The 26,740-nt window shown below is 41.2% G+C and overlaps 3 protein-coding genes across 10 annotated transcripts in view; 2 read left to right on the top strand and 1 right to left on the bottom strand.

Moving 5' to 3' along the window:
• n4bp3 (NEDD4 binding protein 3) overlaps window positions 1–6,936 on the top strand; it is a 31,225-nt gene extending 24,289 nt beyond the window's left edge. For 5 of the 6 annotated variants that reach the window (XM_028008679.1, XM_028008682.1, XM_028008680.1 and 2 more), the window contains exons 6-10: window positions 2–197; window positions 1,362–1,454; window positions 1,541–1,792; window positions 2,427–2,679; window positions 2,871–3,262. In XM_028008679.1, coding sequence (XP_027864480.1) covers window positions 2–197; window positions 1,362–1,454; window positions 1,541–1,792; window positions 2,427–2,679; window positions 2,871–3,262 — 1,186 coding nt within the window. Of the gene's footprint in view, window position 1; window positions 198–1,361; window positions 1,455–1,540; window positions 1,793–2,426; window positions 2,680–2,870 lie in introns of all 6 variants that reach the window. The other variant, XM_028008684.1, reaches the window with a different exon arrangement.
• Window positions 6,937–7,639: 703 nt separating this feature from the next.
• Window positions 7,640–14,794, bottom strand: rmnd5b (required for meiotic nuclear division 5 homolog B). Of its 3 annotated transcripts, none has more exons than XM_028008686.1 (10): window positions 14,689–14,794; window positions 12,970–13,141; window positions 12,663–12,808; window positions 12,421–12,558; window positions 10,692–10,792; window positions 10,436–10,602; window positions 10,080–10,245; window positions 9,755–9,857; window positions 9,515–9,669; window positions 7,640–8,399 (listed from the first exon to the last, which is right to left on the bottom strand). In XM_028008686.1, the coding sequence occupies exons 2-10, from the start codon at window positions 13,106–13,108 to the stop codon at window positions 8,336–8,338; spliced, it is 1,179 nt and encodes a 392-aa protein (XP_027864487.1). In that variant the 5' UTR covers window positions 13,109–13,141; window positions 14,689–14,794; the 3' UTR covers window positions 7,640–8,335. The 3 variants fall into 3 exon arrangements, with proteins under 3 accessions (XP_027864487.1, XP_027864489.1, XP_027864488.1); XM_028008688.1 differs by having other exon boundaries at window positions 12,663–12,805; XM_028008687.1 differs by having other exon boundaries at window positions 14,733–14,781.
• Window positions 14,795–16,459: 1,665 nt separating this feature from the next.
• On the top strand, window positions 16,460–25,846 carry LOC114139706 (uncharacterized). The gene is made up of 2 exons (XM_028009774.1): window positions 16,460–16,724; window positions 17,130–25,846. The coding sequence occupies exon 2, from the start codon at window positions 17,204–17,206 to the stop codon at window positions 25,355–25,357; it is 8,154 nt and encodes a 2,717-aa protein (XP_027865575.1). The 5' UTR covers window positions 16,460–16,724; window positions 17,130–17,203; the 3' UTR covers window positions 25,358–25,846.
• The last annotated feature ends 894 nt before the right edge of the window (window positions 25,847–26,740 follow it).

Genomic DNA, 26,740 nt, shown 5'->3' with positions numbered 1-26,740 from the left:
GCGCTTCCATGGGCCACATCAACACCATCGGCTCCTTAGATCGAACCTCTCAGGGCCTGAAGGCTGCCGGGTCAGGGGGCATGGCTATGGGGGAGGTAGCATGCCGAAGCATGGCTACCCTAAACCGCCTGACCCCCTATGGCAGCGAGGCTCCGCCTCCTTATGAATGGACACTGTCCCTCTCGGTGGAGGACGTGGTAAGGGAATATAAGCCCAATATGATTTGAAGCTTTTGCTTCATGATAAAGCCACCAACTTTTAAGACAAATGGCCTGTAGTGCTTTATCAAGTCAGAGGACTCTATAGCACTTTACACTACATTCAGTCATTCACCCATTCACACACTGTTGGTAGTTAGCTACATTGTAGCCACACCTGCCCCGGTTACAGAATGAACCCCTACCTCCTGAGCTGCTGTAATTTATTTTATAGATTGTGAAGTGAAAGGGAAATTATTTTTACAGATTCTTTTTTATAAATACAAGCCTGAAAGGTGTGGCATGCTCAAGTATTTACCCCCCTTTAATCTGATACCTCCAAAATAAAACAATTCCTGGAGTTTCTGAAGCAGCATAGTTTAATCTCAGTTCAACTACACATGTTTGGTGAAGATCTCTGAGGTGAATTAGCTAACATTAGAGAACAGACGGCTCAGCAGACGGGTCAGAGAGAAAGTCGTGTTCAGTTCTATGTTTGGTTATAAAACAAGCTTTGCACGTCTTTAGCAGAACTGTTCAATCTGTCGTTGGAAAATAGAAAAAATACGGCACAACTGCAGTCGTGACATGACTAGTGAATGAGAGGATTAATCACATACGCAGCCAAGAGGCATCATGTGGTAACTATTAGTAACTCCACAAACCTGTCCTTTCTGGAAAAGTGGCAAAAAAAAAGCCATTGTTAAAAGAAAAATAGGTCATGTTTAAATTCTACCACAAATGGTGTAAAAACACAACTTTTCTCTGTGCAAAACACATCTGGTGGAAAAGCAAAGCTTGTGCAAATGTTTCTGTACCCTGAAGATGGGAGAGGTCAAATATAGAGCAAGTCCTGAAAGAAAACCTCTGAGAGGCTGCGTGGGACAGCTTCCCCGTCCGCCCGGAGCGACTGTGCAATCGAAGCTTGTTCATGTCTTAGAATAAATAAATCCAGAATCTGTATAAAGACCTGAAAATTAATATTCATAGATGATGTCTATCTACTCTGACAATCTGACATAGTTCACACAAAGAAAATGTGTGAAAATGTCATATTTATCAGATTCTTTTTTTCTAACAGATGTTTGTTGTAACATGACAAAATAAGAAATGTATTTACTCTTGCCAGCCTCCCTACGTTATTCGTGCTGCTCTGTCTTCCAGGTGCGGGATCTGGAGGAGCGCCTGGTGGAAAAAGAACATGAACTAAAACAGATGAGGAGGAACCTGGACGAGAGCGAGGGCGCCATCGCTCAGGTGAATCTCATTTTCGATCTGAACGTCACTTCATTTATTTATTTATCTTTTTGTCTGTGCTGACCCCATCTGCTCGACACCTGCAGGTGTTTGAAGGGAAGCAGCGGCTGTGGGAGAAGGAGGTGGAGGAGCTGAAGCGCCTGTACGCCGCTAAGCTGCGTCAGGTCTCGCAGCACGCCCAGCGCTCCCAGCGCAGCATGCAGTTGGAGCTGTTTCGGGCCCAGCAGGAGAAGAATCGCCTGCAGGAGGAGCTCGACGGCCTGAAGCGGGACGCAGTCCGGGACGTCACGGCCGTGCCGAAGCCGACCAGTCCGACTCTAGAGGAGACACGGTGGGAGGTAAGAAGAGTTCAGGCGTAAGGAGCGACGCTTTCACCACCCTGTTTCACTGTGGGGGAAAAAATATGTCTAGGGTGGTATGGTGCATGCCACACTTTTCAGATTCTTTTTGTGGTGAAGAAACTTTGAAAATCATCATTCAATACTTTGCACTGGAATGCAATATATACCACAAAAGGAATTTTGGAACTAGTTTCTTGGTGAAATATCTTTTTAATCTTGAAATAAGACAAAACTAACTTTTCAGCAAGCTTGCTTTAAATCAGTAATACCTTAGTTTTGATGAAAAAGTAAAATAATCTGCCAGTGGAACATGACATTTTTGCATATCATAAGCTAAAATGTCTTGTTCCACTATTTAAGTTACAACTGGTACTTTTTCATCAATATTAAGGAATTATTGACTTTGAAAAAAAGCTCCTATATTTTGCTGAAAAGTTACTTGTAAGTTAGTTTTGTCTTTCTTCAAGTGTACTAAAATATTTGCACCAGAAGCAAGGCCAAAAATACTTGGTAAGGTTGTGTGGTTTTACAGTGCAATTCTGAATCTTTCTTTTTTCTAAAAAGAAAGAAAGTCAAAATCCCTTAGAGTTTTCAACAATGATCTTATTCATCATATTGTTGTCCTTCTCAGGTTTGTCAGAAGTCAGGGGAGATCTCGTTGCTGAAGCAGCAGGTGAGGGACTCCCAGGCAGAAGTGACCCAGAAGCTGAGCGAGATTTTCAAGCTGAAGACGCAGCTGAGGGAAACCCGGACGGAGCTGCGCAACAGGGAGGCCCAGATAGACGCTCTGAACATCATCCTGCAGGGGACGCAGCGCGGCAAGTGTTCCTCCGCCGGAGAAAGCAAAAAAGGAGCCGAAGAGAGTCCATCAGCAGGAGCAACAGGTATCTGTCGCTCAATAATGGCTTCATGTTTCCAATTTTAGATCCAAAATCAGGTTATAGCTGTGTAACCAGGTCAGGAGTACAGAGCTGTGAGCATTTACCAGAAGCTGGTGTCTTTCGTAATCTTCCATTCATGTGCTTTTTTTTTTTTGGGACTCCAGCTGAATCCACTTGAACTTTTCCTTTCACAGGCGGCTCTGGGGGTCCCACAGAAGAGCGTCTGCGAGCGGAGCTGCTGCTGGAGCGGCGTCAGAGCGAGGCCCAGGCCACGGCCTTCGAGGAGGAGAGGAACACGTGGCAGACGGAGAAAGACAAGGTCATCCGCTACCAGAAGGAGCTGCAGGCCAGTTACTTGGAGATGTATCACCGCAACGAAGCCCTGGAGAGGGAGCTGCAGCAGCTGAGGGCGGGTGGGGCGCAGGAAGGAAGGGGAGGCGGAGGAGGAGGAGAAGGAGGGAGCAGAGATGGGACAACTGAGAAGGAGGCGAAGGAGCCGACACCTGACAGAGCAGCGGGAAAACAAGAAGATACACCTTCCTCGAGCCTGCCGTGGATAGACAGGATTGAATCGTCTGAAATTTGAATGTGACACACTTGTTTGCAATGCAAACTGTTTTCTCCGAAAGCATGGACCTACGCAAGAGCAAGTCTGCCTGGGAAAAAAAAAAGAAACGAGACACAAAATATACAAACTTGGAGATTATAAAAAAAAAACAATTTAGCACATCAAAATCCTACACAATTGAGTAAATCTCTGAAAAGGATGTGCTGCTGGATTTAGTTGTGGTACCAAGTAATCAAATCAAATATAAAGTCAGAAGTAGTAGACCTAAAAAAAAAAAAAAGAGGTTGACAACAAATTATAATAAACTGTGACCTTTGACCCTCATAGAAGCCACTTAAAAAAAAAAAGGTACAAATTATGTGTTGATTTACCTAAATGAAGTTTGTAAATTGTGAAATTTGGGAATGAAAACATTTTTAAAATAGAAACAGTAGCTCAGTCAGAATAAAAAGAAACATGTTAATGTGAAACTTTTGACTGACAATCTTGAAATGGGAACCCATTATATAATTTCTCATGTGTTTTTAGTATTTTTGTGGTACAAAAATAAGCTTCATAGATTCCCATCTGACCCCCGCACTGCTTCTGCACCTTGATTGTATTATTTCCCTTTTCGTGTAAAAGACCGGGACCGATTACATCCTTCTGGACGTGTTCTCGCCGACGCTTGTCTGTGCCACGTTTGTCCTCAGCAGAATATCTCCAAACCGCAAAATCACAGGAAAAGCACTATAAGACTTGTTTTAAACGATCTTATTGGCGACGATAACCAAAGCATTCATTTAGTGAGGTCCCTACAGATCCAACAAGGAACTAGCTGTTGACTGGAATCAGCTTCACTGACTGGTTGGAGACTATATCTATTGTTATTGAGTGAAGAAGGTTTATAGTTAGCTACTTTTAGGTTCAAAGTTGTTTAACAAAGGAGCATTTTTGCTGCTCCTACTTCTGCAGCTGTAGTTGCTTTATACCCAACTTTTTTCAGAAAGGAAAAGGAGCCCATCTGCCATGTTAGGTCATTCCCACCATCCATGGGAACATTTTGTTCAACTCACGAAGGAGAAAGTTGACCATAAGCCATCTTCACCAGATACTATGAAGGCTGAATATGTTGCTTTAGAAAACTTGGCTGCCTTTAAAAATCTCATAAGAAAGTAGGCGTGTGTGCGTTCTCTAGGGTTTTTAAACTGTGGCTTTATTTAGATGAACTCAAGAAATCCCCAGCCTACTTATTTGCAAGCAACAAATGCATGAATGAATTACACGACAGTGATGGAGAGCTGGTTGGCACCTATACAAAATGTTTTCTTGTTTTTTCAAGCACTTTGATCTCGGCCTTGGCACAGTGGAGAGAACTTCCAGAAGTCCCATTACAAAAGTCCAAGTGTGCAATGTGTGCGAGAAAGTTGTCATGGGTTAATAAGCATGTTGTTACTATGAATAATCAATAGGTTTATATGCAAGGCAACCATGTTGGATTTTGAAGTCAGAGTTGGTGAGAAAGCTCCGACTACAAGAAACGTTTCTGTAAGTTTTCCAAATATGGGATCTAAAATCTAAACTTTCCAAAAACAGAATAACTTACATGAATCCTTCAATGGGTTCTAATGCATTCGACTGGGTTTTATTGTTTAGTATTTATAAACACAACAAACTGATAAAGTGGAAGTCCGGATTAAAGACGGTAAAGCCGTGGAAACGGACAGATTAAATTACTAAAAACCCAGGAGGATTTTATCTGATGGTATAATTTAGGGTCGCTAAAGTACGGAAGAAATATTTTAAACGCCAATTCAGTTGTGGCTCTTCACATAATCTGGAACAGTCGAATCTTTAGTAGCGGTCAAAGGTTTACAAAACCCAGAGAACGGAAATTGGACACTTAACTCTCATGGGCGCATCTCCACTTATGATTCTGGCCCTGATTAATGTTTGCAGGAACAACACTGCACTAGTCTTTCGGCTGAATTCATGTAAAAATTTTGCTTTTCTGGTTTTGGTGCAGGAAAAAAGAACAAATATCTGTCTGGTGCACATCTCTTGAACATACTTCCTTCGTTAGGTCTCTTTCAGGTGAGATACACAAATTTTGTACATACCTGCACTTTCAGTTCAATTCACCTTCTGTGGTTGTACTCCAAAGAGACTGTTGTCTTAAAACTGTGAAATCTGTCAACTTCCATATTGTTTGATTGCAGTAAAAAGGAGCCACTAGCTGTAAATAAAGGCTAAATTAATACTCCCAAATGCATGACTGATGTAAAAAAAAAAGTTCTGTTCTGTCTTAACTATAAATATTCACAAACCAGCTCTTTGTTAATCTTTGAATATACTGTGACTTGTCAAATTACTGGAATTAAAACTGTACAGAATAAACAAATCTTTGTTTTGGATTAATTCTGGTTAAAGTACTTAAAATCAAGGGCCTTAAATTCTTTAGAGTATCTTTGGTATTTTGGATAAATTCAATATTTTGATGCCAAATCCTGGATAATTTCTTCTCAAGTAGCATCTTTTGGTAGAAAGAGCGCAAAGAGGTGGAAGGACAGCTGAAACGGAAATGAAGAGCCTAATAACACAGAAATCATGCGAGAAACAAAGGTTTAAGACTTTATTCCTAATCCAAATGCGATGTGGATGAAAAGAAAAATAAGTGAGGGCAAATAAAAATAGTATAAGAGAGCATGGGCGAGTTGGTATGTTTGTTTTATGCAGGGTCGTAATCTGAACAGATACAAGCTCCGCTGACTCACGTGACCCTTAGCCCGGCATTTAAAACATTATATAAACTGGGGATTATTATAACTGCACAGCTCCAGAGAGGCTGAGTGATTTACTGAAGTGGGATGAGAAAAGACTCTTATCTCACATGTTTTCCACTCTGTGGGAGGGTTGCAGTGCTGGATTCCGTCACTGCTGTTTATCCAAAAACTAAAATGATGGTCAAATCTGGAGGGATATTTCTCATCAGCAAAAAGTAGTTCTGCACCAGTAGACGGTCCAAAAATTCTCAAATTTCAAGACAGTTTTTCAGCAAGATGTGAAAATGCAGCACCAGCGCCACCTAGTGGCGATGAAAGAAAATGAATGCTTATTGTATTTCACTGTAGAAGCAGTCCTACAAAACTGACTAGAGTATATTGGGTTTTTTTTTTATTTTTGAATATCAGATGCAAATATATGAAACATGTTAGCGGATAAATATGTACAGTAAAAGTTGCATAACACACAAAAGCAGGAAATGCAAAACATTTAGCAAAAATTAGAGGATAAGGAGTATACAACACGCTCGCATTCTATCCGGAGGGAGACTGAGAGAAGTGGTGAATGATTGTCAACCAAGTGAGGGAATAAAATAAAAACAGAATATAAAGTCGGTTTTGAAACGGAGATTAACAGTGCGCCATCGGTGTGGGGGGTTTGGGGGAGAAGCGATGCTGGTGCATTAGTTTGCTGAAGAAACTTGCCTCACGGGAACGTGAGGTGACATCACCATACATGTCCGGGAGGACGCCGGGAACCTGCGTCAGCTCTGCACAAACTGTGCTGTACATCCAGCTGCCTTCACACCTCCTCCAAGTTCAACCTGACGCATGAAACACGGCGTGTACAAACCCCAGGAACTCCCACAGCCAACCATTAGCTTCAACTATGTAAAATGTAACATATGACTCCTTATATAAATGCACTTTTTAAAAAAAAAAAACTAAATGTAAAGTGTGGTATGAGTTACTAACATGAACCCTGAGGAACTGTGAAGATCTTACTGTAACTTTCCTGACTCAAACAGAGGCATTCTTGAGTATATATATTTATATATGAAACAACTGCCACAATGACCAGAAGACTTACCCACCCACCACAAGTAAAACTTCACAAGCCCACAGTCACTGCAAGTCATACTATAAGGCTACCATCACACCAATTTACATCTCCAAATCACATGGCGTGTTAGCTTAGTATACACAGACTGAAGCGATGGCACGAGTGGAGTAGGCTTTTGAGTCACTATTATCTTAGTTACGCAATAGTGCTGATTAAGTGTGTTGCTGTGCAAGGTAATGACTATATATCAGGTGGTGGTGAAGGAAAATAGGAACAGAACACATTTCACAGTAGTACACTGTATATTTTTGTTTGCGTTTTGTCACTTTTGTTAAATACACACACAGAACAAGACAAATGGCTTCTAGAATGAGGAAAATCTTGCTGGTGCAGTCAGTCACAGAAGGAAACAAAAGCAGAACAAGAGAAAGAAAGAAAGAAAGAAAGAAAGAAAGAAAGAAAGAAAGAAAGAAAGAAAGAAAGAAAGAAAGAAAGAAAGAAAGAAAGAAAGAAAGAAAGAAAGAAAGAAAGAAAGAAAGAAAGAAAGAAAGAAAGCTGTTCCAACCGCTGAGGAATTTATCGTTTTACTCATCAACCAGCAGTGGCTTTCAGGCCTTTAGTACAACATGGAGGAGCCACAATCAAGAGTTCAATTAAAGGGAGATCGCCACACGTTTACTCCCCCTTAACCAGGATGTTATCAGCATTCAGTGGAGTTTGCTACTCTGTGGGTTATCTCAAAAGTAATACAAGCTTATCACCGTCCTGAAAGCAGACTCTGCCTACCTACTCCATTTACTTCAAACACTAAACCCATTTATAATTATCCCTCTGCTTTCAAATAAAAAGAAAAAAAAATCAACTCGTTCAACCCAAAAGTCAAAAAAGCAACAACAACAAAAAAAAAACTAAACAATAGAAAGTAATACATATGATAAGCCTATTACTCTGCAGGCATTTGTAAATGAATTTCTATGATCTTTTCAGAGGCGCCTCTTCACAAAGACGACCTAATCGACTCTTCACTCTACTACAAGCTTTCGTTCAACCAACCGTGCAGGACTTGAATGCTATGCAAAGTTGGAGGGTCCGAGGTGGGTTACAGGACTGCCGAGGCCGTCCGGAGGAGCACTGGGATAAAACCTTAATGCTTTTACAATAAACAGGCCAAGAAGCCAGGGATAGAGGACAGGGGCCAGAGCAAAGGGTCCTGGACATTCAGAGAGCTCCAGGTAACTTCATCCTTGACGAGGAGAGTGTATGGTATCAAAAGTAGATCTGCTTGGCATGTGACGGGTTCTGCTCCATGGGGCAGTAAGGGCATTTCAACCTGCGGGGGAGAACAGCAGCATGTTTAATTAACGCTCGGTGATCAACTTCATCTTTTCAAACAAGTCAGAATGAGCTGCAGAAATATTTCACATCCTAATGAACTTTCAGACATTTTGACTCATTGCAAACTCTGAATTCACTGCATACTAATGACATTGTACGCTGCACGCCAACTAGTGCACTATGCCAAGTAGTGCATAATTGTGAGGTGGAAAGATAAAGTTATAGCAATTCTCAGGTCAATTTAAAAAGTAAACATGGTCAACTTGTGTGTAATTTAATCTCAGTATAAAAGCAGTTGTTTTGTGAAGAGAATAGATGTTTGTTGGGAATATTAATGAACAAACAGCATCCCAAAGAACACAGCAAAAAGGTCAAGGTTAAAAGGTTTAAAGCAGGATTATGTGATAAAACAATTTCTAAAGCTTTGAACATCCACCAAAGGATCGTTCAACAAATCATCTGAAAATGGAAACTCTGGACATTGTCCATCTAAACTGACTGAGTGAGAAAGCAGAACATATAAATCAGCAAAGCCTCCATGAGGCCCATCTTAGCTGTTGAAGGGGCTGCAGAAATCTAAAGGGTAGAAAGGATAAACTCAGAAAAATGTGGACTTTATGGAAGAATGGAAAAGGAAAGCTTGTGTTAAGAGGAGATCAGAGGAACAAAACCCAAAGTCTTGAAACGGTGGCAAAAACTCACCTTCCAGCAGGTCAACATTAAACATGCAACCACTATGGAATGATTTTGGTCAAATCACTTCTATACGTTAGAAAAATTCAGCCAATTTCCAGACCTAAATACAATCTGAATGAGCTTCAGCTATTTGAAAAAGACATTTGTTAGCATGTAAAGCTGGTAAAGAGAAATACTTGAAGCTGTAATTGAAGCAAAGAGTTGTTCTGCAAAGTTCTGATTGAGGACAGCAGAATTTCAATTCATGCAAGACTTTTCTGTTCTTTTAATAAAGAACCACTAAACATATTTCTTCTAATTACGCATTACGTTGTTTTGGTCTATCCCATGAAATTAAACACATTAAAGACTGACGCCGCAAAGCGAGAAAACGTAGAATAAGCTGAAGTGGTTAAACTCTTCATTTCGACTCACTTCCCAGCATTGGTGAGTTTGTTGAGTGCATCTCTGGAGATGACATGGCCACAGATGAGCTTCATGGGGGGATTGCTCTCTGAGGTCTGCTGCCGAAGAATGGGGCAGGCAAACACAGAGTGGTACCAGCACTTCTTGCCCAGGTCAATTTCAATCTTCATGTGCAGAGAGAAAAGGAAATAACTGAAAGCCCACACTGGATGAAGACATGGTGATGAATCAAGATAAAATGTGACTTACAGGGAGCTCATCTTTGTGCGTCCACACTCCGCTGCATTGTCTCTGTTCGATCACCTGTTTGATGTTCATCAGCACCGGTAAGGCCATGCATCCTGACGCAAAACTAAAATGAAAAATATTGGCAATGTCTCAGAAATACATTTTTAATCAGACTATATAGTTGTAAAACACTACCTGCTTTTAATGTCACTCTCAATGGAATTAGAGCAAAAACAAAAGATTAACCCCAAAACTCATCGTTGCATTACCTTTTTAGTACTGCTCTTAAGTAGTAAAAAGGAAAAAAGTAAGTTTATGTGTTTTAAGCAACCCATTTTCTACTCACCTAACACTTAGTGGAGACTCTACAGAGAGCCCCAGTAGAGCACAGGCATCCCTGGTAAAGATGTTACAGATCTCAGCCCACTGATTTGTCTCCAAAAGGCTGCGATACGGGGAGTTTTCAATGCCATGACGTAGATAGACCAGGCTGCCCATCAAGATCTGAATATCTGCAATTGAATGGAGGATAGTTTTATAAAAACATTTATTCCAAAATGCAACCTTAATCCTACTGAGCATAAAAAAAATAGCTACCGAAGTTTAAATTATGTTTTTCAAAGCTACTTTCAGCTGTTTACATAAAAGGTAAATCAACATCTGGCAAAAGCTCATCTTGCATAATCTCTCCCAGCTGCTGACCTCTCTGGTGGTGGGATGCGAATGGCTGGAAGTGCCTGGCGTACTGCAGGGCATCCATCTGGTTGCCTATTCCTCCACTGAGCAAACTTATGAAGTACAAACGGTGCAACTTGAACTCTAAACTGCTGTTCAGTTCAAGAAGACGCTGGCGATTTGAGACGGCCCACCTAAAAGAAATACACACAAGAGCAAGGTCACCGCAGTTAAGTCAGGTACGCAGCAGTGAATCACTGTGATGTCTGAGTGGTTTCCATACTCTAATGCCGGCCTGAGGTCCTGCATCCTCAGAGCTTCAAGGATCCTGTTTAGTTCGAGGAAAGGCTGCTTCATACTCATGTCAATAACTACACCGGACTCCTGAAAAAACACAAATGTGTACTTCGTTTCATCTATGCTCTATTAATTCATAGGAACGCGTTATTTGAAATTAAATTTTTTTATCCCACCGATTATGGGTTTTTTTTTTATCTAAAATTGGAGCAATGTAGACAAAGCTGCAAGCAAATACAGCAGAAAATAGTTTCCTAAATATAATGAACTTGTTTTTAAGTAAGTAAGTTAAGTTTGTTAAGTATGACTCTTAGCGTTCATTATGAGCTAATTTTAGGAAATTACTACAAATTATTGGCTGTAAAAGTAGTTACTAATAAGTTAATTGTATTTAACTTTTTAAATACAATTAACCTTATTGTATTTAATAAGTGATGCAAGTGAAATGATGCAGAGGTTGCAATACCATTTTACAAGCAGGTGTTTTTGCTGAAGGAGCAACTTTTGTTTTTATTTTAAAAGTAAGCAAGAAACTTCTTGCAAACATTCCTTTGCTAATTTAAGGCCTATCGGTGCTTTTCATTTGGTTAAGTACTTTGATGAATCATGGAGATAAATGTTCATAAAACTCTAAAATGAATTTTATTTTCTTGAGACTTGATATCACACTGTCCTTGTTTGTGATCCTGATCAATGTTCAGGACAGTCAATTCTTCTTCATATATGGTAAAGCCAAATAACACAACAAGCAATATTTATTTAAATAACAAAACCAGACTCTTACCGTTTATTATGAGCTAATTTTAGGAAATTACTACAAATAATTTGTTGTAAAAGTAGTTACAAAGCACCTTTTTGGTGGGTACAAACTAACACATGGCTGGTTCAAAACAGCCCAGTAGGTAAAGATTTCATTTTCAATAACCAAACCTAACAAAGAGCAAAACGAAAAAGGTGTGAAATGACCAGGACAGCCTGAACACTTAAGAAAATAAAACAAACATAAAAAGGCAAAACAAAAATACACCAGATTTTGGCAGAAAATATGATCACAGATAAAGGGAAAAAACATTAAAGAGTTTTGTTTTGTTTTTTACTTAATGAAAAGTAAATTAGCCAAATAATGTAAATGCAATATGTTGTAAGATTTTACCTAGTCAGCATCTTTCTCCAATTAACCACTAGATGTCAGTAATATTTAGTTGCACAATAAGTCAGTACAAACCACTGTACTGGTTAAAACTTCTCCTGTTTTCAACAGGACAAGTTTTCAACAAAACATTAGAATTTTATCTGTGATTTATATATAATTTTATAGACCTGGATCAACAGCTACAGTCGCACTATTACCAACATCACTGTCTCTAGATTTGGAGGCAGCTCACTGCAACATTTCTTGATCTATTTTCAAGTGTGACCCGACCTGGAAATGGAGAATCCAAGCTCAAAATAACAAAATGCGACACAACAGTGCCATACCAGGCTCCTTTTTTAATTTAAAAAAATTCCAAGTATTTTTTTTTTCAACAATATCGCAACCAATTTTTAACAAAATAAGAAGATAAATTACTGGTGACAATTAGCAGATGGGAATATTATGTTTTCTCTAAATTTTATACATAGAATTTTGTGTAAATTGAGTTACATTTGGACAATTGCCAAAGGAAACGTCTCAAAGCCACGATACAGACAAAACTTTGCAGATTTTCACTTACCTGACAAAGATCCTCTGCCACACTGAGCATCCCTTGTCGGTACAAGTGCTCCACAATGGACTCACTAAGGTATTTCTGTCTTTCTGGAGTATCCCACACTGTCTCTGCCACCACAGCACTGATCTCTGCATCAAAATTCTACAGAGGCATATTGAAAAAGTGAAGTAAACGCATGTAAAAACTTTTATTCTACAAATAAAAGTAATTACAAGTTATTACAAAATAACATTTTCTCTTCTTACCCTGTCGATGGCTTTGCCAACTTTTGACACGCTGCCGTGAATGTCTTTATGTCGAGATGCCAGCATCTGCACTGTTTCTTTAATATTCTTACAACACTGGGCCATATTCTGGGATAGGACTGATAGGTCTGCATCTTGTACTCCTGCTGGACAGAAAAAGTAATGAGATCAGAATACAAGTATGCCCCATACACAGTGAATAAAGATGAAGCAGATTTGGATTTTCTGTTAAAATTATAAAATGCTGGAACTCATACATCTTCCAAAGTTACAGTTTTCACCCCATTTGTACCAGTGTTTTCCTCACCAAAAGCAACTAGTTGTGCACGTATCTCACAGACACTGCGTAGAAGTTCATCTAGCCTCTCCTCAGACTGGTGGCCGTACATTACGAAGCGGTGGAGCACTTTCTCCAGCTCCCGCTCCACACATGCACACTGCTCCATGGTTGAGGCTGGAACACACACGATGGCAAAGACCTGAAATTAAGAGGAACAGGACCACAAAAAATGTATCCAATGTCTGGAGGATGATTTTATTTCAGCACAAGACTCAATTTTATCTGATTAATCAATTATTAGATATAAAATGATGGTACTGATTTTCATTTCCCATTTCATTTGTCCTTTCTGCCATTTCTCATTATTATTATTATCATTGCTCAAACCCCTTATTTTAAATATCAAAAAGATCATTTAGATTGTTTTATGTATATAGTAATGAGAATTGAAACATTTTTAAAATATATATATGTTGTTACATTTTAATTTCAAATTACTTCTAAAATAAAATATGCTAGTAATGATTTTTTTGTTTGGTGAAAAACACTTTCAGTGGTAAAAAGTAATTACAAGCTAAACAATAAACAGAACATAAAAGACTTTTACATTTTCAGTGTTCAAACACATGAATTGGTCTTGTTTACAAAGTTTTTCTAACAGAGGATATCTTTTGGATACCAGAATCAGACCATTTTAAACTTCACCTGGCCTGATTTATTATCAGCCGGTCACAAACTAAATGTCCAATCTTTTCTCCAATCAGTGAACACACCACCAAGCAACACAAGCATTCCTGAGGATGCAATCTTGGCAGTTTTTAGTATCAGTTATATTTTGGAAAACTCAGACAGGAGTCATTTGTAAATTAAATTAAATAGAGGTAAACAGAGGGGATTGTTCGGGGGATTGTATCCAGGCATATCAGCTGTTTCTTTAAGATGCTACCTTTAGATAACAGAAAACAGGAATGAGAACACATTGTAGCAAATTTGCTGTTTATGCTTTTGAATACTAAAACTCTATGTGTGATTATGAAAATAGCAGTAATCTATTCATAGAAGGTGTCCCCTAAATTAAAAGTTAGTCCTTGTATAGTACTACTGACAACAAACAGGGCCCGAACACTCCTAGCAGGAGTCAGAGTATCCTGCGGCCTTCTGTTTACTAACGAAACATCCCCATAAAAAGGAGAGAAATTAAATCATCCAAAAAAGAAAATAAAACATTATTTACTTCCTACTTTAGGACTTCTGTTATGGTTGGTGATATAGCACATACATATTAAAATGCGTTAGTTAAATCTGCTATACCCGTTGATAGATGTATACTTGCTGTAGCTCACGGCTTAAAAGCAGAGTGCAGAAAATGTCCACCTATGTTTCATTGGCTAACCAGCTACAAGAGCTCAAACGGATTATTACATGTTAAAGACAAACGTAGCTCGTTTCATGTGAAGTTTGAAATGTTCATAATAGCTTGTCCGTGTCGTCGCAAAAGTTGAGAACCTCGTATTTTCGTTTCGTGAGATTACTTGGAAAAACGACGAGCCGCAGAGCTAACGTAAACAAACGAGAGGAGGAGCAGCTAATGCTCGGTGCTCGCCTGCTGCCGACTGACGAGGCCTAAACAACCTGGGAACGCAATGACAACACGCCGGTGTTCATCGTTTGGCATCGACGCAGCACCCAAAACATCTGCACAGGTCAACTAAACAGAGAGGCAAAGTTTGAGCAAAAAACACTCACCTATCCTGCTAATTAGTTAGCCAACATTAGCCTTAGCCACTTGCCTGTTATCTTCATCCGCAGTCGTAATGCGGAACTTCCTGCGTCGCATTCTGCGTTAGCTGCTGATTCCAAAATAAAAGTCTGTTTTTCGTCAAAAGCTGTTTCAGTTCTTCACCCTCACTGGCAGCTGAGTTTGCTTTGAAATTACTAATTGCCTTCAAATTTCATAACTGGGGCTGTTGTCAGGCTTCAAGTAAAGATTTTTTTTAAGATTTTATTTTTAAAAGATTTACCTGCATGTTTTCTTTATTAAGTTGAGCAAAGGGTGTGAAAAATGTATCAGCCAATTAATTAAAAGTAATTGAATTTCCTTGTGTAAATTAATAAAATTGTCTGATACAAGTATCTTAAACAAACAAGACTGATTCTTGTGAAACCTCAGGTATTTGTCATATCAGTCCTGTTTTTGTTACCTTAATTGTTAATTTTGTATTAACATAAAAACAAAATAGTGATGAAATATTGTAAAAAAGGTTTGTATATGAATTTTGTAATATCTGGAAAGACCCTCTAAATTTTTTATATCATTTACTAATACTAAAAACTCACAACTGTAATAATGGGCAGTTGTAAAATAAAAACCAATACGGTAAACCGGTTATAGACAAAGCATTAGGTTACCTTCAACCTAACCCCTTGTCTATATTTTATGACAAAATAAATGTCTTCATATGTTTGTTATCACATTTGGAAAATGAATCCCAGCAAAAGTAAAAACCTAAACATCCGAAGTGTTTGAAGCAAGACTCATGTCTACATGGACAGCTCAAATCAGGCGTACCATTTGAAGGTCATCATAGAAAGTAAAAATAGCACATTGTTCTACCAGTGAGATGTGATAAAACTGGGACCTTTTGTTCAGAGATTTTCCACTAGCTGCCGATGAATGACTTAATGACTGAGAATAATTGGTAATGACATGAGGTATTATAATAGGAATAGGGGGCTTATCTAACTTCACCCCCGTCATATATGTCTAGACTCCCTCAGTATAGTATGATTAGGCCTTGCTATTGTACTACTTTTGGATAAGTATAGTAAAATGACATCATTACCTACTTCGAGTGGAATTGCTTTATGAGATTATAATTTGAAAATTTATTGAGTAATTTGTTTTTGACAAATGCCATTTGTAGACTTTGCAGGGCAAAAAGTGGCTTAAAATATGTTACTTCACTTTACCATACAAGTGCTGCCAACTCAGCAGTGAGTGTTTCATGAGACCACGTTGGATAGTCTGTGTCAACCTTTGACCTCCCTCAATAGCCATTCCTCAGCAGACCCTCACTTACACCTGCACACAAAGTTAGATTTACTGCACCCTCTGTGTTAAATGCCCCATTAAAAGTCGCGTCAAAGTGAACAATGAATATGCCATTCTTCGAGGACAGTATTTACTCTTTCTTTCCCCACCAGCACACCCACTCAAAGAACTAAAGCTATGTCTTTCTGGCCCTGATAATGTAGATCTATATATAGAGAAGCAATGTGACTGAGCTGGCTGTAAGTGTCAGATTCCAGGCGCGCTCGTTGGTCCCGGCCTGATCAGCATCTGCTGCTAACTATAAACCCACCCACCCCATGAGGTACCCCACCCCAGCTTACACTGGAAAGCCAATGCCCATGCGAACCTCAGTCTGGAGAAGAAAAAAAAATTATCTGAGCTACTTGCTGTAAGCTCTTTCCCTGCTGCCACATCCAAGGGGCGGGGCAGAAATTAGTATTAGGGGATGTAATATGTCTAAGGAGGTTCCTCCTCTTTTCTTTTTCTATTCAAGTCTAATAGATGGCAGTGCTCTCCACATTCTGAGGTTAGCCAGTCAGTCTGGCTCTGTCAGTCAGAGATGTAGAGCTGTTTGGTCCTGGAGATGAACAAGGTCTTCTTACCTTGGAATCTATTGCAGACTTGAGAGACCATTTATTTGAATGAGGGGTGGATTTTTCACTACTGAAGAGCTCAGGACCATCAGAAAAAACTACATCAGTGGCCGCAGGTACAGTACAAGTCAGTCAGAGTTTCTCTTCGTGCATATAATGAAGCATGAACATGTGTGTTTCTGTGGTTATTACCATATGTGAGACTAAGTAAGGGTTCCACATTTGCAAACATAATGTGAAATAACATAAAACTACTGTATTATTTTATTGGAATAATTTAAAGAGTAAATTTAGATTTTGTAAATGTCAGAAAACCAAATAATCTTTTTTTAAGATCAACTGAGTGTCATTGCTTTTTAGGAAATGGTAACTTTATTAATTTTTGTTTTTCTGACATTTTAAATCCAAATGAAGCTTAAATAGTGCAAATCAACATTTGTTATCACTAACTTAGTCATTTTTATCTAATCTACTTGTAGTAGAATGAATATGCCCTCCAGGTGATCTTTTATTTTATGCAGGAACCCAGCCAAAAGCCCACAGGAGGAGCGGGCAGGACTGGCCACAGTGAATCTTTGGAGCTCATGGTGTAGCGATGGACAGTTGGACTCTCCAGGGGGACAGCTACTCCTTCATGCGCAGTGCGCCCCGCACATTTTCCCTGTGCCATCGTGAGGGTACCCCTAACCACGTTGAAATCTTCGACATTATCAACATCCCCCCTCAGCGGAGTGTCATCTCTGAGACCACCTGCCTGTGTGACATTTTTGGAGACGACGGTGAGTCAGCGTCCCTCTCAAGCAGCCCTGCTGCAGGGCCCGCTGTACCTTCGCAGACAGAGTTGGAAGGAAGAGCTGCTACCACACCACAAGTGGATGATTTGAACGATTCTTCTGGCAGCTATCACACTGCACCTGGATCAAGCGAGGGAGAGGAGGGGTTTGATGATTCAAGAGAAGGGAGTTACAGCCCTGCTCGGCAAAAAGAGTATTCAGATGGGAGGGAATTAGATGAAAAGGAATTAAATTTAAAGCATCCAGAAGTTGCTAAGGATAGCATTGCAAATTTTGAACCAAAAACAGCAACCCCAGTACTTCTGCACAGTACAAGTACCCCATCATCACTCACCCCATCGTATCAAGGCCTCAACAGTGGTGAGACAACACCTTCTCCTGGATATAACAGCCCCAGTTCCTTCAATCCAGAAGGGAGGCTGTCATCACTGTCTTCCTCCTCCGCTGAAAAAAGACTTTCACCTCTATCACCTGACATTCAGGAATCGTACAGAGAAACTGAATCAAGTACAATAACCCCTTCATTCAAGGACAGACAGAGTAATTCTTCAAATCAATCTTTAAATCCATCGCTTCCACACGATTTAATTGAGCCAGTTAAAGCCAACCAGTTAAATCAAAACAGCAGTTCATCACCTGAGACTCCCACTGACCTTTCTCAGGATTATACAGACATTAAATCTAGAATAAATTTTTCATCTTCTATACACCATGGTGTTGATTCAGAATCTCCCTTAGAAGGGCAGGTAGTCTCCCCTGAGCTCAGAAATAGTTCTCCTTCCCCCACCACTCAAACATTACCTCCTTTCTCTGATTCAAGAGGGAGGGTATCTGTACCTGATCTCTTTAGCAGAGAATCCACACCTGATATAAAAGATTCTGCCAACACCACTGAACTTATTTCAGATCTTTCTATTGCTGGAAGAGACACCACGACTACTCCTCAGAGCCAGGACACAGGATTATCAACTGGACCAGGCAGCTCTGTTTCCACACCAGGCCCAAGGTCTACGCCCCCTTCTCCTGTCATTTCAGTAGCCACGTCTCCTGAGCTTGTAGAGGATAGAGTTCCAGCTGGAATAGGGAACACAAGAACCTCCCCTCACTTGCCTACCCCTGCCTTTCTAACCAACACTGGGTCAAGAAGTCCATCGCCTGCTCTTTCGCCTACAGTACAAAACCGTTTAATACTTTCTGAAATCAGGAGTCAGGTGTCTTCACCTGTAGTTAGTAATAGTTTTTCTCCATTACCTGAAGTGCAGCAGAACAGTTCACCTTTACAACAAATATATACTTCCCCATCACCTGAGATAAGGATTGTATCCTACTCTCCTGAGCTCAGTAGCGAGCACAGCTCTCAAGTAAATCCATCACCCGAACTTCATCAGAGAGTCTCACCTTTAGAGGGAAGGTACAATTCTCCATCCCCTGAAATAAGGATTTTCTCCTCCTCTCCAGAGCTCAGAAGGAAAGAACAACACTCTCAAGTAACTCCATCACCTGGACTGCACCAGAACAGCTCACCTTTAGAAGAAAAATATACGTCTCACACACCTGAGATAGGTGCTGTTACACCCCCTCCAGATCTAATCAGGAAAACGTGGCCCTGTCAAGTCAAAGAGGTTTCAGAGTCTTCTCTCACAGAGCAACAAGTTGGCTCTGTGTCACCAAGAAGCTTCTCTTTCTCCCCTCAAATCGCAGGGGTGTCTTATTCTGTTGTTCAGGCTGTGGGCAGGACAAGTTCCCCATTTCCAGGACTTTCTCATACCTCCTCCCCAGAGCCAACTCATTTTCTTGTGTCCTCTGAGTCTGGTAAAGACAGTGTTGACACCAGTGTAGCACAGTCCACTGGTAGTCAAAGAAACTCTCCACATTTATCAGACATCCAAAGTTCTGCCTCTCTGTCTCAGCTCAAAAAACAAACACCTTCTCCTCAGCTAGAATATTGCACACCTTCACCTGAACCAGGATCTTTAACCTGTTCACCAGATGACTGCCTAAGTCCATTTACAGAGAAAATATTCCAGGAATCACTAGCAGCACAGTCTCCAGAATTCAACTCCCTGTATACAACACCTGTTCCTCTCACATCTGAGCTCCAAACAGAGACCATTACTGCCGGTGTCATAGTAATACCATCACCTACACATCTGACAAAAAAAGCTGTGTCACCTTCATTTAAATTAGAGAATAGACTGGAAACTGGTACTGCTGACATAAAGAGCAACTCTTCAGTGGTGGAAGTTTGCGCTCCGATATCTGTCTTATCAGAAAAAAATTCATACAATTCACAGATACAACTCATCACAGAAAGAAGAGAGACAAAAAAGAGAGAACACTGTCAAGAAATATCAAGTGTAGCCATCTCCACTCAGGAAAAACACAACACTCAAACCCCCTTTTCTCAGGAAGAAATCAAGTCTCCTTCCCACAACATTACAAGCCACAGAGTTCATAGAGCTGCATCCAAGGAGTTTGGGCAAAGACAGGAAAAGCTCCATCCTCTGGTCCCCTCTAACTCCCTGAATTTTGACAGTAATATTTATTTACCAAATTCGACTTGCACACCTCAGAACTCAAGAAGACAGCTGATACCCAAAATTATACAAGACGACAGGGAGAGGCTGGAGGGGGACATGTCCCGTCATATAAACAGGCGGCGCACTCCTTCTCCACCTCTTACCAGGTTTACACCTGTTCACATTATAGCCCCTCAGAAACCACACAGAAAGTGGCAAAACAGAAGCAATAGCCCCTCTGAAGTTATAGCATCCTCACTGTGTGGTAATTTAAAGGAAGCAGCGACAAATAGGGAAAACCCCAATGTTGACCCTGTTGACAATAATAGCCAGGCCCATTGGGTCAGAATTGGAAAGCAATTGGAGATGGACAGAGAAATGCCTTTGGAGCAGGAGAGGGATGTAGGTATGGAGAGGCAAATGGTTAGGGAGATAGACAGAGAGAGAAAGAGGGAGGAGCAGGCTCCTGAAAGAGAAGAGGGGTGGCAGGGGGTTGCCAGTTACAGAGGGGAACAGGTTGAGCTGTCATTCAATGCCAGGAATAGAAAAGGACCTGTGATTCGCAGTGCAGCTCCCACAACCAGAGAGACGCGCCAGGGACTGCCAACAGTACATTCTTATTCAGAGAGTCTCCCTGCGACAAGACAGCTACAGCAACAACACAGTCTGCTTAAACTTGCACCTCAGCCAGACCCCAGCGGTTGCAGCGCCAGCAGAAGACTTAAACCTCCCACATCTCAGGACAGGAGAAGTGTGCCTCGACGCGTGTCCACGAGCAGGCCATGTCAGAGCTCCAGTTCCAGTATGGGAAGTGAACTTGATGAAGCAGACCATGAGGTGAAGTGGCTTACAGATGGGGCTTTTCGCAGCCTGTCAAGTCCTGAAGTAGATTACCTTGAAATGTACAACTCCAGCCACTGTTCGTCTACAAACATTTCTCAACCATCTACCCATGACAGTCCGGCTGGGGTCAATGCTGCCTGGCTGTCCTATGCTGACTTCAGAGGTTCTGCACCAAAGCTTGACTTTGATGAACTCTCCTCTCATCAGCAATATCCTCACAGTTTAGATTGCCTAGATCCATCCAGAAGATGTGAGTTAGGAAGCTTTGAATGCATAGATGTAGCTGTGGAAAGAGAGGACTGCAGGAAAGTAAGAAGAGGAGTGCCAAAAAGACAGATCCAACTGAAGAGAAGGAATAATACTGAAGGGAAGCAGGATGAGAGCAGTGAAAATAGCAGTCCTGGGCTACCAGGTATGGTGGAGAGCCCCTCTCAAGAGACTCACCCTAGAGGTATCTTTGTGAGGCAACACAGTACACCAGCAGCAATGCAAGAAACTCCCCCTAATGAGAGCAGCTCTGAGCTCTCACAGCAAAACGAAAGACAGTCCCAACTCCAGAAATCTGCTTCTATGGATGAAACACACTCTAAAACCAAGATTGCTTCATGCCTCATCAAGAACGTGTTGTCAAAGAAGATGCAAGGTGTTGACAGACAGCCTGATGAGCAAGCAAGTGAAGAAGTGGGCCCACCAACAGAGAGTGCAACAGCACCATCTGAAAAATCACCGAAACTTGACTCTAGTAATCTGAGTTCCAGTCTTCAGTCAGATCACAGCCTTTCATCTGAGAGACTTTCTTTGAGGGGAGAAACAGGCATGAAGGATCAAGCCGCCCTGCCTAAGGACCACAGATTAAAATCTAGTTATAGACCAAGTTCATCCAGCAGTGGCAGAAGTGTCACCTTCTCCCAGACTGACAGTGAAGAAGCTGATTCCCAGACTCTAAGTACTAAATCATCAGCTTCAGAGATAAAATCCAACTGTGGTATACCGTTTGAGGGTAAAAGAAGTGGTTACCAGTCCTGGCAAACACATGAAACTGTGGTAGGTGCACCAGGGAAAGCACCTGCGTGGGACACAGCAGCTCCCTCAGAACGTCCTTCTGGCAACACACTGGCAAGAGGAACAAACAGAGATCAAAAAGTTGAAAACAAAGATCAACACAGACAACTTCAACAAAGAGACAAAGATACCTGCACATCTAAAACACAGGAGATCAAACTCACAGCTGTGGGAAAGAAGAAGGCCTCACTAAATGTCTGTCTCACTCCAGAGGCAGAAAGCAAATCTTTTCCACCAGATGGATCTGCTGGAGAGAAGGAAGAAAATACTAAGACCAAAGCAGAAGACAAAATACAGGATGAAGGGGACGGGGATGATAACATTAAGGCTCCCGTTCACAAAGTTAGAGATGTAAGGCGGCTTGTGAAAAATACATACAACTTGTCCTTCAAGGCAGTTAGTCCTGATAACCAGTCAGGCATCAATGAAGGAAACTGCAATGAGGAAACAAGGGAGGAGGTGCCAGTAGAGGAGAAAATAAATGTATTAAAGGAGGCTAGCAGAGAAGAGAGGAAAGAAGAAAGAGAAGAAGAGGTCAGGGTCGACAGAACACCTGAAGAGAAAGATGAAGCAAAAGATTCAATGAATCAAACAATACTTCATTCAACTCAGAATAAAAGAAATTCTCCATCTGGTCCACAGCCAATGCAAATCGAATGCAAGGCTGTATGCTGGAAAGATGACAAAAATAAAATGCAAAACATGAAGAAAGATTTGGGCGATAAAAACCAAAGCTCTTTGTTGTCTTCCCCAGATGCAAACTCAATAGAGAGCAGACTAAAACACACAATGGAAGAGAAGATGATCCAGAAGCTTGGTGAACATAATATTAGTACCACAGCAGAAAAGAAAAAGAATGTGACAGAAATCCACAAAGTGCCAGACTGTGAGGACAAACCCACATTGGCTAGAACAGACCGAAAACCTCCCATGCTCGGAAGCCTCCCTAAACTGCCTAGTAAGGAGAGGGAGGTGTCCACTGCTGTAGTTTTAATAAGAGAGAAATCAAATAAATCCAACATATCTGCATCTTTAAGTCATGAAGAGACTTCTGCCCAAATCAAAGCTCCTGCTTCTCTCTCACCTACCCCCCCTGTTTCTGGCAGTTCATCTGGTGGTAGTGTTGGCCACTCAGTTTCAATGCTTTTAAAGGAGAAAGGTTATCAAGCTGACATTGGCGCAGTGGTGAGCGATGGTCAGAACTTAACTAGAGGTAAAGGACCTACCTGTAAGCATGTGAACTCTTTGGAAATCCCTCTTCAGACCATTCCCCCTTCAGAAAAAGTTTTTCCTGATTCTCACAGAGGGAGAACCTTCTCCTCATCCTCCACCACCTCTGGCCCCTCAGCAATGACTGAAAGTGCAAATGTCCTGGAAAAGCCCACAGAAGAGGAGGGAGTTAGCATTAAACCTCCAAAGAAAGATACAGAAACAACAAAAAGGAACACAATGGACCAAACACTAACAACCACCAAAGAAAATGACACTATAGGAGATTTTGAAGCAGTCAAAAGACTTGATCCTACTTTCCCCCCCAGGTCTCCTGCAATACGGAGATTCAAACCACAGCCAGGTGAGACCAGGTCACCATCAAAAGATACAGAGAAAAAAGAAATCTCCTCATCGTCTTTGGGAAGCCACAGACCTCAAATGATTGAAGTGAAATCTATAGCTAAAAACTCTCAAAAACCAGCAGTGCCTCCGAAACCAAACTGCAAATTTAAGCCTGGAGATTTGGGAAATGTGACAAGTGAAGCACAGAGAGCATCAACAGCCTCCTCTAGTGGAAAACAACGAAATGAGGAGAGACCGCAGACAATTGTAGTGAGCTCACCTACAGTCTACAGGAAGATTTCCAATGAGTCTGCCTCTGCATCAAATTATTCAAGAAAGCTTGCTGTGTCAAACCTTAAGCCACCACCTCACAGAACAACAGCAGCCAATGTCACCAGCATCTCTAACATGTCAACAGCATGTTCAGACACAGAGGCAGTTACTGACCAAGGTCAGCACCAACAATTTACTGCTTTGCCTCAGAGCTCCAGGCATGCTAAGAAACCTGAATCCCTAACTACAACGTCAGACACCGGTTTAGATGTAGCCCAACAACTTGTTCCACAACCAAATCCACATCAAAATGTTGAATCTACCCTATCTGAAGTTGATCAATCTACTTCAATGGACTCAGAGGGTCAACAGTGTTCTAGGGCGGCATGTGAACATGGGCAAACTATGCCTGTTAGCTCCAACAATCTGAAGCAAGTGCCTGCTGTTTCCACAACTCAAAAGTACACTCATCAACCATACAGAAGAACAGTCTCCAGTGAGCATGCCCAAAGAATAGACGATCAACATTTTTATACCTCAGATGACCCTCCAAGCTACGACGAAAGAGAGAGCTTCAGTCCACTCTTGCTTCCTGATATGACTTCAGCGAGGTCAAATCGGTATCAACCCTCATCCCGTCCTCCTTGTTCCTGCACAGCTGGCTACCCCTCTCACTGTGGTCCTACCTCTCCTCACCAGCATCGCAGTCCCCATAACCTTACCCCACCTGGTCTGCCATACTCTCCAGGTCAGGCACTACCTTACCAAGTGGCTCAGCCCCCTCTCCACTGTAGACCTGAAATGCAGCCATTGGGTTACCAACCAAGATCTCCAAAATCAAGCCCTCTTGGTCCAAACCAACCACAATCCATGTACCAGCCTCTCCATCCCTCCGCTGCCTGCGGTCCCCTTTCTTCACTCATGCAGGCCTGCCCTGCTGACCGCTCTCTGCTGCCACAGCAACATATTGGAGCTCGACGGCCTCCTGTTCACAGATCTCCCCATCAGCAGCCACCAAATCTGACTGGGGCTCCTTACAGTGATCCAGGCCACAGCCACTCTCCCGTCCTGCCTCCTATAGATCCTCAGTACCTAGGTGGCCCCCAAAGCATGGGTCCCTCCTATGGGTCAGAATATGGCGGCGATAGCTCTAGCGTGTATTCAGAAAGTAGCTATGCACAGCCACCACGTAGAGTACTCCTGGATCCTGAGACAGGGAAGTATTTTTATATTGAGGTGCCTGTGCAGCCCCTTAGGAAAATGTTGTTCGACCCAGAGACTGGTCAGTATGTGGAAGTGCTCATCCCACAGCAGGCAATGTCACATTCAGGCCTGTACCCTCCTGCTGGACCCCACTTCCAGCCTCTCCACAACCACAACATCTATGCGCCGGCTCCTCAATACATGCCCTGTGCTGCTCCTCCCCCATTAGCCCACCCCCAGGTTCAGCCTCAGCCACCCCAATATCCTGAGGTGTCTGCTGCACCTCTAATGCATCCAAGTGGGTCTGGGGTCAGCTACAGGAATCCGTCAGGACAGGGATCAAAGCCAGAGCCCAAAAACCACCGACCATTGGACCAAAGGTACCTTGAGAATATGTATTATGTCCCAAGTGTGATAAATGCAAGCCCAAATACCACCCCACCTGACTATTACCACAGGCATACTTCTAACTTACCCACGACTGGGGGGAAAAGGTCCTGAAATAGAGGGCAGAGGCCGCCTTCCTGGAGCCTGTGGAGTTTAAAATACACGATGTATAAATGGGGTGGCTAATGTTGGTCTGTGATGTTATTTGAGTTTTGACACTACAGCTGAAGAACGCAATTCTTTAGCTGTTGTTTATTTGCTGATGCTGCTATACTTTTTGCTGAGCTGCTTTTACAAAAAAGATTTTTAGGTTGGTGTCTTCAGAAATACATGTGTGTGGGGCTTTTCTATGACCTGTTTATCAAACTATTACTTAAACTTTTATATGTAAGATGATTAAAGGGATGCACAGGAGCAAAACATCTGTGGGATTATTAATTTACTGATGTGTTTTTAGTCTGTAAATGTCCACAGAAACTTGAAAATGCAGTATGAAAAGACCTCATATTTATCTTAATAATGCATTTACACAAGTTGAGTGAGTTTGTGCACATGATGTTTGCTACACAATGCAGCACTCTCAATAAAATGTCAAATGTCAAATTTCTTCTCTTTAGTCTTTCTTCCCTAATAATTGCACTTTTAAAAAGATAAAAAAAATTTAACTATAGTACTCTAGTTTAGTCTTACAGGATGTTACTTTGAATTATTAAATAGGTTCATGTTTTAAAGCTTTTTTTTTACAACTAAACAATGCTGTCATTTACTCTAAGAGAAAGTGCATGACACAAATTATTAAAGAAAATTGGATTTTTACAACATAAAACTAGCTAAATACTCAGGAAAATTATAAATGGATATATGAAGCATTTATTATCTCTAATAATTGCTTAAATATGATGATTACTAATGGTTTATTCTTTGGTACCGAAGATGACCGCAGAAACATGTTTTTTGTTTATATGAAACATATTGAATTTTGAACCACTAGAGGTCACTGTGCAACACCAAATAACGACCTAATGTTGAGAGGGGCTGAATTAGGGGTCTCAAAACCTTGTCCTCCAGCTCAGGTTGTAGATGCATCCTTGCTCCAACCTATCTTAATGTAATGATTGAATTACCTCTTCACCATGCCACAGAGTTTGGCAAAATCCTGGTAACATTCATTTGATTCAGATGTATATGTATCCAAAACCTTCAGAACAGTAGATTTCGAGGACTAGATTTGTAGACCCATGAGTTAATTTTGAGTCTGATAATATAGTGCTTATTGAAAGGAAATTATAATTTTAAGCTGTCAGGTTTTATTTAAACAAAGAAAAACAAGCTATGTTCTGCAGAAGCACAATGTGCCCACAAGGGGGACCCCTTGACCAGAGGTAGAAAAAAAGATCATGCCGGGGGAAGTTGCACATAACCTACTTACTCTGTGTAAGTAGGACCAAAAACATGAAGGCAACTTTAAGACTTTTCTTCTTAAACCTGCGCCTACTA

The sequence above is a fragment of the Xiphophorus couchianus genome, chromosome 23, assembly GCF_001444195.1.
Source record: "Xiphophorus couchianus chromosome 23, X_couchianus-1.0, whole genome shotgun sequence".
Lineage (NCBI taxonomy): Eukaryota > Metazoa > Chordata > Actinopteri > Cyprinodontiformes > Poeciliidae > Xiphophorus > Xiphophorus couchianus.
Note: the sequence above shows the minus strand (reverse complement) of the source record. Positions and strands in the feature narration are given on the sequence as shown.

What these genes read in the sequence shown, in the direction of transcription:
- rmnd5b (XM_028008686.1), bottom strand. Translation starts at nt 13,108, where the DNA reads ATGGAGCAGTGTGCATGTGTGGAGCGGGAGCTGGAGAAAGTGCTCCAC. An exon ending in TGGCAGAGGATCTTTGTCAG is followed by an intron (nt 10,793 to 12,420) that starts GTAAGTGAAAAT and finishes GTGTTTTTTCAG; the next exon opens with GAGTCCGGTGTAGTTATTGA. An exon ending in CGCACAAAGATGAGCTCCCT is followed by an intron (nt 9,670 to 9,754) that starts GTAAGTCACATT and finishes CTGCACATGAAG; the next exon opens with ATTGAAATTGACCTGGGCAA.
- LOC114139706 (XM_028009774.1), top strand. Translation starts at nt 17,204, where the DNA reads ATGGACAGTTGGACTCTCCAGGGGGACAGCTACTCCTTCATGCGCAGT.